This window comes from Netta rufina (genome assembly GCF_964035555.1).
Source record: "Netta rufina genome assembly, chromosome: 1".
NCBI lineage: Eukaryota > Metazoa > Chordata > Aves > Anseriformes > Anatidae > Netta > Netta rufina.
The window spans coordinates 127,101,684-127,115,817 of record NC_140123.1 but is presented as its reverse complement, the minus strand read 5'-3'; the positions used below and the strand labels follow the sequence as shown (position 1 = coordinate 127,115,817).

Genomic DNA, 14,134 nt, shown 5'->3' with positions numbered 1-14,134 from the left:
CTTTGTCTTTATTCACATAATTGATAAATGCTCTCCATTTTCCTTGAATCAGTTTCCTTTCTAAAGAGTAATACATGTCGTGTTCTCCACATTTATCTCACCAATCTCTTAAAATTTTACTCACCTCAGTCTTTTTCCATTTTATTACCCAGTTCTTGCACTGCCATATCCATGAAGTTCTCAGTCCCACAGTATAACCAGGTCCATGCCCATGCCCATGTACTCCAGTAACTTCAGCTTCTCTGTAATTCCAACCTTCTTGACACTTCTCTGTATAAATGGCAGGTCAGCGTGTCTCTAGCTAAATCTACTCATTTCCTGGCTGCTCCAGTAGAGAAGGAGGAAGAATCCTACTGCATCTGCCTGAATGAAAGGAAAACTGTGGCTTGGGCAGTAACACCAAAATCTCTAGGTAAGAGGCTGGACTACATGGAAATACTAGAATAAGATATCTGTGGATAGCATCAGATCTTTGGTGTGAGGAACTAGGACCCCAAACCTGTCTGGAAGTAACTTATCTGTGCTAGAAGTGGGAAGTCCAGCTCTGAGGCTGAGACACAATATTAGGATGCAGGTCCTAAACAGACTTTCTAAGGATTGTGGCCTTTTCTCAAAATTTGAATAGAAATCACAAATTCCCTTAACACTTGCAAAATGCTTAGACATTCCTGTTGTGGAGCTATGAAGTACCTTAATGTGTCTGGGTCTGAAATATTTAATTCAGAGCTAGCTTTCTCTGAATCATCCCCAATCAAGACTGTTTGATTTAGAAGACCTGCCCCTCCACTGCTCTTCTTGCTGACTGATTAGCACCTGCTTGGGTGGCCGTCACAAAAGAGGTGGTCTAGAAGGCTGCAGCTGGATCAAGATAAAACACTGGCACATATTTAGCTCTTCTCCTGGAAAATCTCTGTAACACAGCTGAGAGTGCCCAGCACAAACACAAACCCCCATTTCCCTTGTGCTGCCCGGCAGGACTGGCTGACCCCTGTTTCCTCCAGGGCAGGTGGAGTTCTCGGTGAGCGCTGAGGCCCTGCAAAACCAGCAGCCCTGCGGGAACGCCATAGTGGAGACCCCTGAGAAAGGACGGAAGGACACAGTCATCAGACAGCTGCTGGTGGAGGTATGGGGGATGCTGAGTTAGGTGGCAGAGAAGAGTAACAATAATTTCACGCTACATAGTAACAGTTGCTGCATGATAAAGATCTTTAAGTCGTGATAGCAGAAATAATGGCTCTTATTCTGCATGCTTCATTAAACTAAGAGTTGATAAATCTCATACAGGCCAACAAATCCTATAACTCATAAAAGCAGTGTGTTACATTACATAAACAGGAAACATAAGCAAACATGGCAGGTTCATCCCAGAGATATCATCTGGGAGAAAAATGAGAACTCCTTGGTGTTGCCTGTAATAAGTCACAGGGAGAGGCTACAAATGGAAGCTTTGCCAGAAAACTTATGTGTCTCCTCCAGTACATGGCCAGTACTCTAGATCATGAAACAGTTGCCATGATCTACATGTATTTCCAAAAAAAAAAAATGCCATCACTGTTTTGAAATGTTTTTATTATACTTTTAAGAATGTTCAAAACAGTATGAACTGACTTTTTTTTTCATTCTTTTCTACATTTTTTTCTTAGACACTATTTTACAATGATTAAACCACAGTTTTTATGATAAATAGGCAGTCATAAAATTTATCCACAGTATTAAGACTCCCTGTGATATTAATGGCAAACAAATAATACTAGCTTTTTGCATAGTGAGTTCTATACTATATCATGTCACAACATTGTCACTCCTATACATGAAAGGAAAGAAATAATCGTACTTAAGAAAATTTAGTCAAGACATCGCAACTCCTCCATAAATTGTAGATATTCCAATTTTCAGTTAGGCAGATCTAGGATTCGTATAATATATAACTTCAGAAAATGTTTTTCTGACCTGTATGTAATGATGGAACAACAGTCCTATTTTTGTCTGTTTTGTTTTATTTTTTAATTTTGCTTATTTACAAATGAATGTGATTGTACAGTGCATTTCATGTATCGGGGCACAAAGAACTATTGAACATTTCAGGAAAAAAAATGCAATTTCATACATGCCTTCAGGAAAAAGAGTAATTACTTTGTTCTTTGAAGATACTGGAAGATAATTGCTTCTGAATTTTAAAAGAGTCTTTTCTCCCAGATGGTGGGAAAGTGAAAATAACTGAATAAGCATTAAAATAACTTCTGTTGGGTTGTCTAAGAGATTACTGGTATCACTCTGTTATTGTAATGAAGTAATTAATCTACCCCATCTAGCCCTGAGTGGATAGAATCAGAGATTAGCATCCAACAATTAATTAGCAGGGGTGGATACAGTGCAACTTGCTTGGGGTGGAGCTTCATTGTCCCAAACACATGGATGTCAATATTCCCTGCAGCAGGTCATGGGACTCTAGGGAGAGCAAAGGGAGATGACCAGAGTCCATGGGGCATTCTCTTGCCCTCAGGAAACCAATCCTTGATGAAAGCTAATTGGGATACAGGATGTTTTTTGTTTTCACCCAAGAATTGCATAGCTGGAAATGAAAATCTTTTGAATAATTAGTTTTGTATATTTTAATTTCCTGTTGAGATGTTCAAAATCAAACAAAACAATGGAACTCATTTAGTTGCATTTCAGGGTGGTACACTGAAACCAACACTAGGCACCTTTGCAAACAAGCATTTAGCTTGGTTGTAGTTTATCCTAATGCTTTCTCTCTTTCTATTGGATTTTGAATTTTCCCCAAACTTTTAATCTCTCTCCATCTCTTTTATATTGAAGAATGAGAGACAACATGTTTTAACTGTGTGAGAATGTCAGGGTAATACCATTTTTTACATACTGGAAAAAAAAAATCTTTTGGCAAAAGCTGGAAACCAGTAATGAAGGAATGGCAAGTCCCCTGTTTGGAGGATAAAAAAATGTTGAGGGGGTCTTACTAAATTAAACTCTGAAAAAAAAATTCTAGTAAAGATTTGATTCCTTAGTTTTATGCAGAATCTTCTAGATCACCTCAACAGAAAATATGTCTTCTTTTCTGACTTTTCTGAAAAACGGGGCTAGAATTTTCTGAAATAGAGGAACAGAAGTTACCCTCATTAAATGTAGTCAAAAATCACCAGTTGAATGGCGTATATTTAAATTTTGGTTTTTCTAATATGTAACTTGTGGGAACATTGGAGTGCTTTAGTTATCACCTGTCAAAACTCTTGCATGAATATCCTGTAGTGTCACAATCAGCTGTAAACAGTCTGAAATGTTCCGCTAGGCTGGACTAAGGAACATACCTGTGTTACAGATGACAAAAGTCATCTACCTGGACTTCTGTAAGGCTTTTGACACAGTCTCTCATTCATGGCCTTTCAATACTTAAAGAGTTCTTATAAAAAGGATGGAGAGGGACTCTTTGCTCATGTATCTATGACAGGACATCGGGGAATGGTTTTAAACTGAAAGAGGGGAGATTTAGATTGGATGTCAGGAAGAAATTCCTTACTCAGAGGGTGGTGAGGCACTGGAACAGGTTGCCCACAGAGGGTGTGGATGCCTCACCTCTGGAGGTGTTCAAGGCCAGGCTGGATGGGGCCCTGGCAAACCTGATCTAGGGGGTGGCATCCCTGCCTATAGCCTGGGGGGTTTGGAACTAGATTATCTTTAAGGTCCCTTCTAACCCAACCCATTCTATGATTCTATGATTCTATCATCAGTTTTGTGTACAGAGGAATGTCTTTGTAAGCAACTTCTAAAGGCTTTGCATTACGATGAAGTAATTACTACAGGAGAATTTGCAAGTTTTTTGTTTTCTTTTTAGTGTCCCTTTTAGTTTCTCTATTGATCATTCTTTTATTTCTTTTTCTGTCTGTTTCTCACTTTTTTCTTTTTTTCTTCCCTCTTCCCCAAAGCCAGAAGGGATGGAGGTGGAAACTACATATAACTCTGTGATCTGTGCATCTGGTAAGAGCTTATTTCTTTCTAGGACTTTTTTTTTTTTCTTTTTTTTTTTCTTTTTTTTTCCATGAAGAAAAGACTAAGACATAAAGAGAAAATGAGGCTTAAAAATTATAAGGATCTAATGAAACTGAATAAGCTACATGGATGTCCAACTGGTAGTGAAATTAATTCTTCCTAAACAGCTGTGATTGTAATAGCTTCTGCAATTGCAGAGCCAGAAGCATAGCTCTTAGGAAGTAAGGCTGCCTAGGTCCCTGTGGGGACAGAATATCTGGTATTTATTAGGGTTATCTCTAATGTCTTTAATTCTATGTAAGTAAAATCACAAACTGAACTCTGCCAGGCCTGCCACCAAAGCAGGAGAGGCCAGAAAAATAGGCTAGAAAGTGTATTTTCCAAACCAGGCCTGCTGATAGTGCAATGTAGAAATCCATAACATTTTGTGTGTGAGAGTATTGCAGGCCTAATGGAAAATGTGCAGGATAGGAGGATTCCACAACAAAAATGCAGATGAATGGATTTGTTGAAGGCAGGAAACCCTTGTGCAGTGAATGGTATCTCAACCCATTAGCTGATACGCATACATGTAGACGTAATCAGGAAGCCTAACCAAACTGATCTGGTTGTTGTTCTTATTGTTTTTGTTTGTTTGTTTGTTTGTTTTCTGTTTTGTTTTGTTTTTGTTTTGTTTTTGTTTTTGTTTTTCCCCAGAAAAGTCTATGTCAGAGACAGTTGCTCTAGTTCTCCCAGAGAATGTGGTGGATGGTTCAGCCAGAGCATATTTCTCAGTGCTAGGTAAGTGAAGTACTCTCAGTGTCACATGCTGTTTTAAAACACTGCCATGTTTTTTTCAACCTGTGCATAGTTGACCTCTGAGCCCTGAATTATGCTAATGTGCCCTTGAAAATCTCTCATTACCCAGGTGACATTATGGGCACTTCCATGCAGAACCTGCACCAGCTCCTCCAGATGCCATTTGGCTGCGGGGAACAGAACATGGTCCTGTTTGCACCCAACATCTATGTCCTGGACTATCTGAACAAGACAGGGCAGTTGAGTGAGGAGATCAAATCCAAGGCCATTGGATACTTAGTGAGCGGTGAGCTGGGACATGGCTTCTCTGTTAATTCCTTTCCTTGGCATAAGGATAAGGACACTTTACCACTGGCATGTATGATCTGTGGAAGGTTTTCCTAGTGCATTCTCTGGAAGGGAACATGATACTGTAGTAGGTTGAGTGCATTTAACACAGTACCTACAAGAAAGAATTCCGTACTCAGGTAGAGGTGCAGGGTGAGAGAGGACAGTGTCCAAACAGGAACATAGAAAAAGTCCAGAACTGGCAATAAAATAACTCTTTTCTATAAGAAAAGGGTTTTATGAAATATATAAATCAGTCTGTAACCAGTAACCTTGGCAGCTGCTTATACTGAATCTCAGGCCCCAAAAGGTCTTTAGAACTGAGATTTCAGAAATGTTCTTCACCTTTGGCTGGGCCTGATTTTTTACAGCCAGAGCAATTTCTACTACATTTCATTTGTATGACTCCTTGAAAAGTACTGAGACAACAAAAATATTCTGCTCTCCATTTCAGGGTATCAAAGGCAATTGAACTATAAACACTGGGATGGTTCTTATAGCACCTTTGGGCCCCAATTTGGGCAGGCTGGGAATACCTGGTAAGACTTCAGTACTACTGGCTTTGTATTTCTGCTCTTCATCCCCTCCCTTTTCTCAGTGTCCTCTTGTGCTTGGTCATTGTGAAAGCTGAAATGGAGGTGTAAGTGAAAGGATAATCATGACATCATAAATAATCATGTGGGATAATGGAACAAGGAAAGATGCTAAGGGAGATCCCCTTTAGGTTTGTAATGCTGCACTGATAGCTATTTACCTCCCCAATACCCTGGTTCAGCTCAAGTAAGGATGACCCTCAGGATCTCAGGATGCCCAAGCAAGTTCTTCTTAACAGATGCTGATGAATCCCTAGAATGCAATTGCCCACCTACCCACAGTCCTCATGTCTGTGAATGGCAGTTACCTTTAGCATTGGTCCCTGTCTCAACAAATTGCTAAGCTAGTTTGCAGTTTCCAACCAGCCCACGTAACCAAGTTTTGGAGCTTCTACTGCTTTCTTCCGGAACAGTGATATCTGCATGGGCCCCATCACCAGTGATGGATACAGGGCTGGTTGTCTCAGGTCCCTTTGTTGCTTTCAGGCTCACAGCCTTTGTCCTCAAGTCCTTTGCCCAGGCCCGGCCATACATCTTCATATATGAGAAGCACATCCAGGATGCTTTGATCTGGCTCACTCAAAAGCAGAAGGAGAATGGTTGCTTCCACAGTTCTGGGACGCTCCTGAATAATGCCATGAAGGTAAAATATCTGCCTGTTTGGCTCCATATCAGCTTTGTGAGGCTGGAAGTTGACTGTAAGTCAGCCTGGGACTAAAAGAGATATATCAGCACTTGGGGATTGGGAAGGAGGGGGAATCTATGTATATGAACTATTAAAAAAGCAGGAAGAAACCAATGGCAACTTCTGAAGGACTTAACGATAAGTAGGAGGCTAGGAAGAATTTGTCCTTGCATGATGTAGATAGCGTAGCACAGGGAGAAGTCAGTGGTGCTCTGTGGGAATGACATCTACTTTTGTGTTTCCCTGCAGGGTGGAGTGGACAATGAGGTCTCACTGACAGCCTACATCACTATTGCATTGCTGGAGATTCCTCTGCCTGTAACTGTATGTATCACCTGAGTCACTATTGGTAGTAATTTACCGTACTAGGCCCCCACAGATTATCAAGCCCCTTTACCTTTTAAAGAGGAAATACTGTCTGAATATTCTTTCTTTTCAAGCCCAGACTGGAATAACATTTCCTCCAGTCTCCTCCTTTGTCCAATCCTGTCTCCCACATAAACATTTCATTTAATCTTTTTCTAAGTTCTTTTGTGAAGGATCTTGCTTTTGCACACTTAAAAGAGTACACCATGGATTAACAGTGAGTTAAATAATATTTAAATCCCAGAAATGACACGGATAGGTTTTCTACATCCAAAAAATTCTCCTTTTCTGTTGAAATTGTACATTCCTACCAGAACACTACTAAGAGCATACTGTGTTGGCACAACACCCCATGCAATCAGTCAGGCAATGAATACTTTCCTAGGCAGAAGGATTAGAGCCCTACTTCCCACTTTTAAAATCAAACTGGAAAAGAAACACCGTAACATGATGTATTAGAAAAGAGAAGGTACTAAATAAGGAACAGCCTCTGGCTGTCCACTTGTTACCTGGGGTAGAAGACATGGAGGGGAAGGAATACATGATGGTACAATCTCCATCAGACAGAGCAGTGGGGTTTTTCAAGGGTCCATGTGTACAGTGGACCTACTCTTCCTGTTTTCCTATGATAGAATTCAATGGGAGAGAGCTTGTTGCCCAGCCTCACTGTCTCCCTCTCCACAGCACTCCGTGGTGCGTAATGCTCTCTTCTGCCTGGAAACGGCAGCAAATGCAGAAGAAAACCACGTGTACACCAAGGCACTGCTGGCGTACGCCTTTGCTCTGGCAGGAATGGAGGAGAAAAGGAAGGCAATGCTTGGCTTGCTTGAAAAGGAAGCGGTGAAAAAGGGTGAGTGTTCCTGGTGGGACACTGCTTTCTTCCAGCCCACAAATCTTACCTTTTCCCTTGAAAAAACGGCTCTTGTTGGTGGGGCAGTGGGTGCAGGAAATGGCTTGTGTGGGTGGGGAAAAGTGTAGAGAGAGGAAACACTTGTGCAAGGTAGTTGCATTTTTGACAGCTCCCTCTCAGTGTCCAGTCCGACTTCTCTGCTCTGAGGGGAGACACAGAACATAGAATGGAGGATGATAAACCAGGGAAGAGAGAGATATGCTGAGACAGAAGATGAACATATGGGTCATTTCAGAGGCCCTAGCGTAAGCTCCGTGTCTTGCAGGAAACCGCATAAAGACTCAGAAGTGTTCTGGTAAAGTCAGCCTGGGCAGTCAGTTTGCCCAAGCACTGTCTGTCACGGTGCTGAAGGAAGCGCCACCAGCACCTTCTGCCTTCTGCACCTGCGGGTGGCTCTCAAGCCCTGCTCCTCACGGAGCTTGTTACTTGCCCCACCCGGGCATCTCTGCTCAAACTGGGACAGTGTCCCAGCCCGGTGCTCCGTGTAGATCTCTGGCTCCATGAGGTGTTCAAGCCTTTAAATGCCTCCATGAGCATGGAGTTTAAGTGGAAGCGGTATCCTGGTGCAAAGACAGGACCTCAGCACTCCTAGACTAGTTGTAACCGTGCAACGAGTGAGGCGTTATTTCTCCGCTCCTGTTTCACCCTGTGGTTGCATGCTGGGGACTCTGTCCTCACCGCAGCACCAACAGGGCCAGTAACTCCTTTGCAAGTAAGTGTTCCCTGTTGTCTTCTTTGCCCGCTCCCTGCCCCCTGTGAAGATGGATCTGTTCACTGGCAGCGGCCTGGGAAAGAGATGGTGGCTGATCTCCCCTACTATCGCTACCGAGCTCCCTCTGCTGAAGTGGAGATGACGGCCTATGTGCTCCTCGCTCACCTCACCACACAGCCGGCGCCTTCCCAGGATGAGCTGTCGTTCGCATCTCTTATTGCAAAGTGGATCATCAGTCAGCAGAATCCCAATGGAGGCTTCTCCTCCACCCAGGTGAGCAACTCCCCTCCCGTGAGCTCACACGTCAATGTCAGGAGAGTGTCAGCGTGTCAGAGAGCAAGGTAGGAGCACGGTAAGGTTTGCCCCGGCAGGAACTGTACCCCTGCAGTTAGCCCTGTAGCGTCTGCCGCAGCTACTGAGTTCCCAAAAGGCTGCAGGCCAATATATATGCCAAGTAGAACCAATGGGAGTGACTGATATTCGGATTCATGTCCTGGCTTTCTTGACGCAGAGGGACAGAATGGCAGTGGCATGAGTGACAGTGCAATTTGGGGTCCTCACCACAGTTTGTGTATGCACATGCAGGTGCTGCTTCCCCCTGTGGAGAATGCTTTTGAAGGCTCCACAGAGCTCCACAACAGGGAGTTGAGGGTCAAGCGAGTGCTGTGCATAGGACACAGCGAGAGCATGGAATCGTATAAAAACTCACCTTTTCCATCTCTCCTTCCTTAAGAGTGGGGAAAATGGAGAGTGGAGGAGAGGGTGCCCACCGCCAGCAAAGGGCAGGCTCTGGGAGGACGGGTTGTGGAAGGGCTGACTGGGCTAACGCGGCCATCCCTGGGTGCCGGGACCCGTCTCTTGCAGGACACAGTGGTGGCTCTTCAGGCCCTGTCTCTGTACGGAGCTGTCACCTACGCCAAGAGCGGAACAGCTTCCCAAGTGACCCTGAGATCTGGAGGGGACTTCCAGCAAGACTTCCAAGTGGACCCCTCAAACCGGCTGCTGCTGCAGCGCGTCCCCCTGCCCCAGGTGCCTGGGGAGTACAGCGCAGAGGTGTCTGGTGAAGGATGCGTCTACCTGCAGGTGAGGGTGGTGGAGGCTGGTGCTGTCCCGGGAGGGGAGCCCCTTCCCCGGGACAGCAGGAGCCAGGGAGAGGACAGCAAGGACAAGGGAGAGGGGAGGCATGTGAGGGAAGGCTGTGGCGGAGGAGAGAAGTGTTGTTGTGCAGGGGAAAAAGAGCAGGAGGGACAGTGCTGGAAGTGTGAGGGAGCTGTGAGAAGGGAGAAGAGGGAGGGCTGGGCAGGTAGGCGACGGTCTCTCTCCTGGGCTGTGCACGCACACCCACGCTCACACAGAGCTGCTGGCTCTCCCCCAGACGAGCCTGAGGTACAACGTGCAGCCCACGCAGGAGGACGCGCCCTTCACTCTCCATGTGTACACCACCCCAGAGACCTGCGAGGACTCCCAGGTCCCCAAGGTCTTTAACATAGGCATAAATGTCAGGTAAGTCCGTGCCTGGTCTGAGCCTTCCTGGGAAGCCATGGGAGCTGGAGGAGCTCTGGTGGTCCAGGGTGAGGCAGTCTGGGAGGGGCAGGGCAGCCCCCACAAGGTGCGCCAGAAGCAGCCGTGCTGGGAGGAGGCTGTGGAGGAAGGGGGCGTCCTGCGGGGTGAAGCTGTGTGAGGAGCCCAGGGCTGCAGTAGTGAGGGGTGGCACAGGTGACTAGGGAAGTGCAGTGGGCTGGAGAAGAAGGTGTTGGGCTGCCAGAAAGCGGTGGGATGTCAGGCGTTAGGGAAGAAGTGGAAGTGCCCCCAGCTTTGACTCGAGGTGCTCTGAATCTTTGCTGCTTGGTTCCTCAGTTACACAGGTGAGCGCAACGTCTCCAACATGGTGATTGTTGATGTGAAAATGCTGTCGGGATTCATCCCTGTCAAGTCTTCAGTAAGAAAGGTAGGCGCCCATGTGAATTATTTCTCCAAGGATATCTGCCCCTAATCCACGCCCTTTTTTGAAGGTGGCCCTAGTTGTTCTGTTATCTTTTCCACTGTTAGCCCTGCCTCACTTTTTACCCTGGTTCTTTTACCGATCTCCTGTCTACTGATCTCCCATGGTGCACGAGGGATTCCAGTAGCAACAGCCCCTTCTCACACCTGTACCACTTTTGGTAGCTTGCGTTAATGTATTGTGTGGACCTGAGCCTGAGAGTTGGGAAGAGATGATCAGGCCCAATTTCAAGTATTCAGGAGCCTCGAAAGATTTTCAATAGCTGTGAAAATGCCATTCCCTCATTACTTTTTTTCTTTTTTTTCTTTTTTCTTGTCAAGGAAGTGCAACAGCATCAGCTGGTCAGAACTGGCATAAGTCTTACTGTGAGAGGCTCTACACAAGAGTATTTGCTGATTCCTATAGGGCATAGTTTTTCCATGTTTTAGTTCTCAGCCTCTACCTGCTAAATGTTTTGTGATAGGAAGAAGTGAGTTGAAGGATGAGTGACATCCCTTCAGAACTGTAACCTCTTCCTTGTATCCTCTTTCCAGCTTTCAAGCATCCAGCCTTTCCAAATCCAAAGAACAGAAGTCAGCTCAAACCACGTTCTCGTGTATATAGCGAAGGTGAGGACAAACTCAGGGTTGCAGAGGGACACACGGTGGAGCTCTGAATTACATTGGCAATAGCATGGACTTCTTTAAGTAGTGGAATGTTAAGCACCTCAAGTCTTGTAACCATGAAACACAAACCTGTTTGCCAGTCTCCTTATCTCTCTCATATGGATGACTCTCCCATCCCAGCCCTCAGCAGGTTTTCTCTCCATGCCTGCACACAGATCAGCCTACACCTGCCCACCAACCACCGGCTCCCCCAGTGTGGGGAAAGGCCCCATGGTTTCCCCTTGCCCCTCAGCCAGGCCTGTAGTCCTACACACACCCCCAGGGCCCAGAGCACTGGTGGCAGGGAGAGCACTAGTGGAATGAGGCCAGTGAGGAGACACCAGGAGAGACCAGGGCAAATGCAGAGGCACCCCTAAGCCTCCACTGCTTCCCTTCCCCAGCTGAACTATGAGACCTTGAGCTTTTCCTTCACGGTGGAGCGGGACATCCCTGTGCAGGGCCTGAAGCCAGCCCAGGTGAAGGTCTATGACTACTACGAGACAGGTAAGTGAGGATCTGGGGGTGCCCTTGGGAACGAGCATGGGGAGTTGGATACGTGGAGGTGCATGGGAGCTCTGGGGACCCACAGCTGCCCCTGGCACCCATCCCTATGCCAGCCAACAGCCCTGCTCTCTCCTTCCCCTTCTGTTTTCCAGATGAGTTTGCCACACAGGAGTACAGCGCTCCATGCACCACAGGTAGGGTATGGAGAGCCCTTCTCTTCTTCAGAGTTTTCTACATCTTCCTCACTGTGCATGAGGTTTTCCATTCAGTGCTTATGTCTGTCTGACAGTTATTTTGAATGAGATTTTCCCAATGCACATGCACAGATTTTGGATGCAAAACTGTGAACACAAGAGGCACAGTGGTGTTGTCTCATTGAAAACTGACTCTCCCTGTATTCTTACAGTCAGGTTCTCCTGGCTTGACTGAAGGTGCCCCATTTCCTTCTTCTTTGAGCTTGAGTTTCTTACATCATTTTTGTTGCCTTGGCATCAGGGTATCTGTTGGTTCTTCCTGAGTGCTCCTGCTAGTGTAGCTATGGGATCTTTCTGATCATGGGACTTGGCTCTTCCAAAACACCTGGCACTCTGCTTGCCAGAAGCGCTCTGTCTAAATCAATAGAACAAATCAAGGTCACCAACATATATACCCCATAGAGCAGCATGTCATGATCTGACCTTCCATGATACCGTACTGTGCTCCAGAACCTCCTGCCCAAGCATGGTATACCTTTCCACCAAAGCTGTAATATGGTACTGCTCGTAGCCCCTCATTTCCTACTCTGAGTATACAGCCATACCTGCAGCAGGAAGGAATCAAGGAGGAATCCTGTACAGCCCTTACTATTGAAGTGGTTTGTCCATTTTAAGAACTTGGGTTTGCCTCCCTCGTATGGTGAGAGAAAACTGCCCTGGTGTACACACAGCCATGTCATTTTATTTTTATGGGGGGGGAGGTGAGGGTGGGAGGAGCATAGCTGTACAATATTGCACCCCAGCCTGCTTAGCAGCTGTATGTGGCAAAGCCCTATGTGCTGCTGGCACACTGCAGCATGATACATCTTGCTCTCTCTTTCTCTCCACTTGAGAGAGGGAACTATCATATCACTCTAACTCCAGTTCCCTTCCATTTTCTCTCGTCCTTGCAGAGGAAGTAGATCAGGGCAACGTGTGAGGAACACTCCAAGCTGCTAGACCCCACCTGCCTCGCTGTCACCACCAGCTATGGAGAGAATAGACTGACATTTGGATAGTGCCTGCAAGGAATGTAAAATGAACTTTACAAACAAATTAACTGTACTGACCAATGATTTTTGAACAGCTTATTCCCAGTTCTGTTTCTTGCTGCTCAATCTCCAGTCACAGCTTTAATCTGTCTGGCTTCTTAGGCTGAAGAGCATCCCATCCAGCCATGCCTGTGTGCAGAACTGTAAGGCTGACAGTTATGAAGATAGAAGATGATTTAAGTCAGGGTCAGCTTTTCTAATGTAGCCTTCTCCGAGATGTTTACTCCGAACTTGTTAGCTGAGATTCTGTCTAAACAATGGAGAAGGACAGGTACTTCTTGAGAGCAATTTCTCTTCCCTGGCTTAGAAACCATGACTTGATTGAATTGCCCTCTGCAGGTGCCTATCCATGTAACTTACCTGGAGGCACTCTGGATGGTCAACTAACGTTACACGAAATAATGTGCCCAGGAGCCACTCCATCCAGGGTTGTTTCTTATTCTTAGAAGTGTGGGAGCAGATACACAGTCTGCCCTCTTCTAAGTTATATATGAAGCTTAGAACATGCAAGGGGTGTTGGGACAGTGGAGGGCCAGAGGGATATATGCATGTATTATGCTTTAAGCTGATAATTTATAATAATAGTGTGTTCTCCAGATGAAGCTTGGGCCTTCTTGTGGAAACTTCCATATGTTGCACTTGCTTCTTCTTGGAGGTTCCCAGGGAGTATGAGTAAAAACCCTCTTGGCAAGCAGCATGGCCTAGAAGCTTCCTAAAAGCATTTGCCAGTACCCTAACTATCTGAGTCTAGTATAAATAGCATGTTTATTTAAATCATGGAGTTGCTTTGGTGAAACTGTCCCTAAACCTCTTATATTAAGGTGTCTCCAGGTTGTGACTGTTTATTCTCATTAAATGCTTATTGCTAGATATCATGGCTTGTTGTATATCCAAAGTATGCACAGCTAGCTGTTGCATCCAATTTTCTCTTAGTGCGCCTATCCAAACATTGGTACTGAAAACAAATAAAGTTCTTCAGCTATTTTGTTAAATATTAATATTATTTCACATTATCTCTTGGTGATTGGTGTTCACTCACCCAAGACCTTTTTGACACCTCATATTCAGAGAAGCCTATGAAATCAACAGGCTTCAGAGAATACTGAGAAAAATTTCTAATTGAGCACGAATACTAATTCCATTTTTATTTGATTTAGAAATAGTAAAACCATTTCATTTCCTAGCATAACATAATTTATTTTCCAGGTGCTAAAAGTGACATAGTTTTTGGGTTCTGAATGAAACTGTTTTGATTTTAGACCATTGCAGTTTGCCTTTGAAGCATGTAAAGCGTGCTCTATGG

General features: G+C 45.1%; 1 protein-coding gene across 1 annotated transcript in view; it reads left to right on the top strand.

Moving 5' to 3' along the window:
- LOC311217390 (alpha-2-macroglobulin-like) overlaps positions 1 to 12,719 on the top strand; it is a gene marked incomplete at both ends in the record, with an annotated part of 37,747 nt that extends 25,028 nt beyond the window's left edge. Inside the window, 17 exon segments of the mRNA XM_084299418.1 lie at positions 286 to 412; positions 1,002 to 1,123; positions 3,942 to 3,993; positions 4,702 to 4,785; positions 4,913 to 5,089; positions 5,585 to 5,669; positions 6,210 to 6,366; positions 6,658 to 6,732; positions 7,459 to 7,624; positions 8,446 to 8,669; positions 9,261 to 9,479; positions 9,772 to 9,899; positions 10,254 to 10,344; positions 10,932 to 11,006; positions 11,444 to 11,546; positions 11,699 to 11,740; positions 12,694 to 12,719. Coding sequence (XP_084155544.1) covers positions 286 to 412; positions 1,002 to 1,123; positions 3,942 to 3,993; positions 4,702 to 4,785; positions 4,913 to 5,089; positions 5,585 to 5,669; positions 6,210 to 6,366; positions 6,658 to 6,732; positions 7,459 to 7,624; positions 8,446 to 8,669; positions 9,261 to 9,479; positions 9,772 to 9,899; positions 10,254 to 10,344; positions 10,932 to 11,006; positions 11,444 to 11,546; positions 11,699 to 11,740; positions 12,694 to 12,719 — 1,953 coding nt within the window.
- Between the last annotated feature and the right edge of the window lie 1,415 nt (positions 12,720 to 14,134).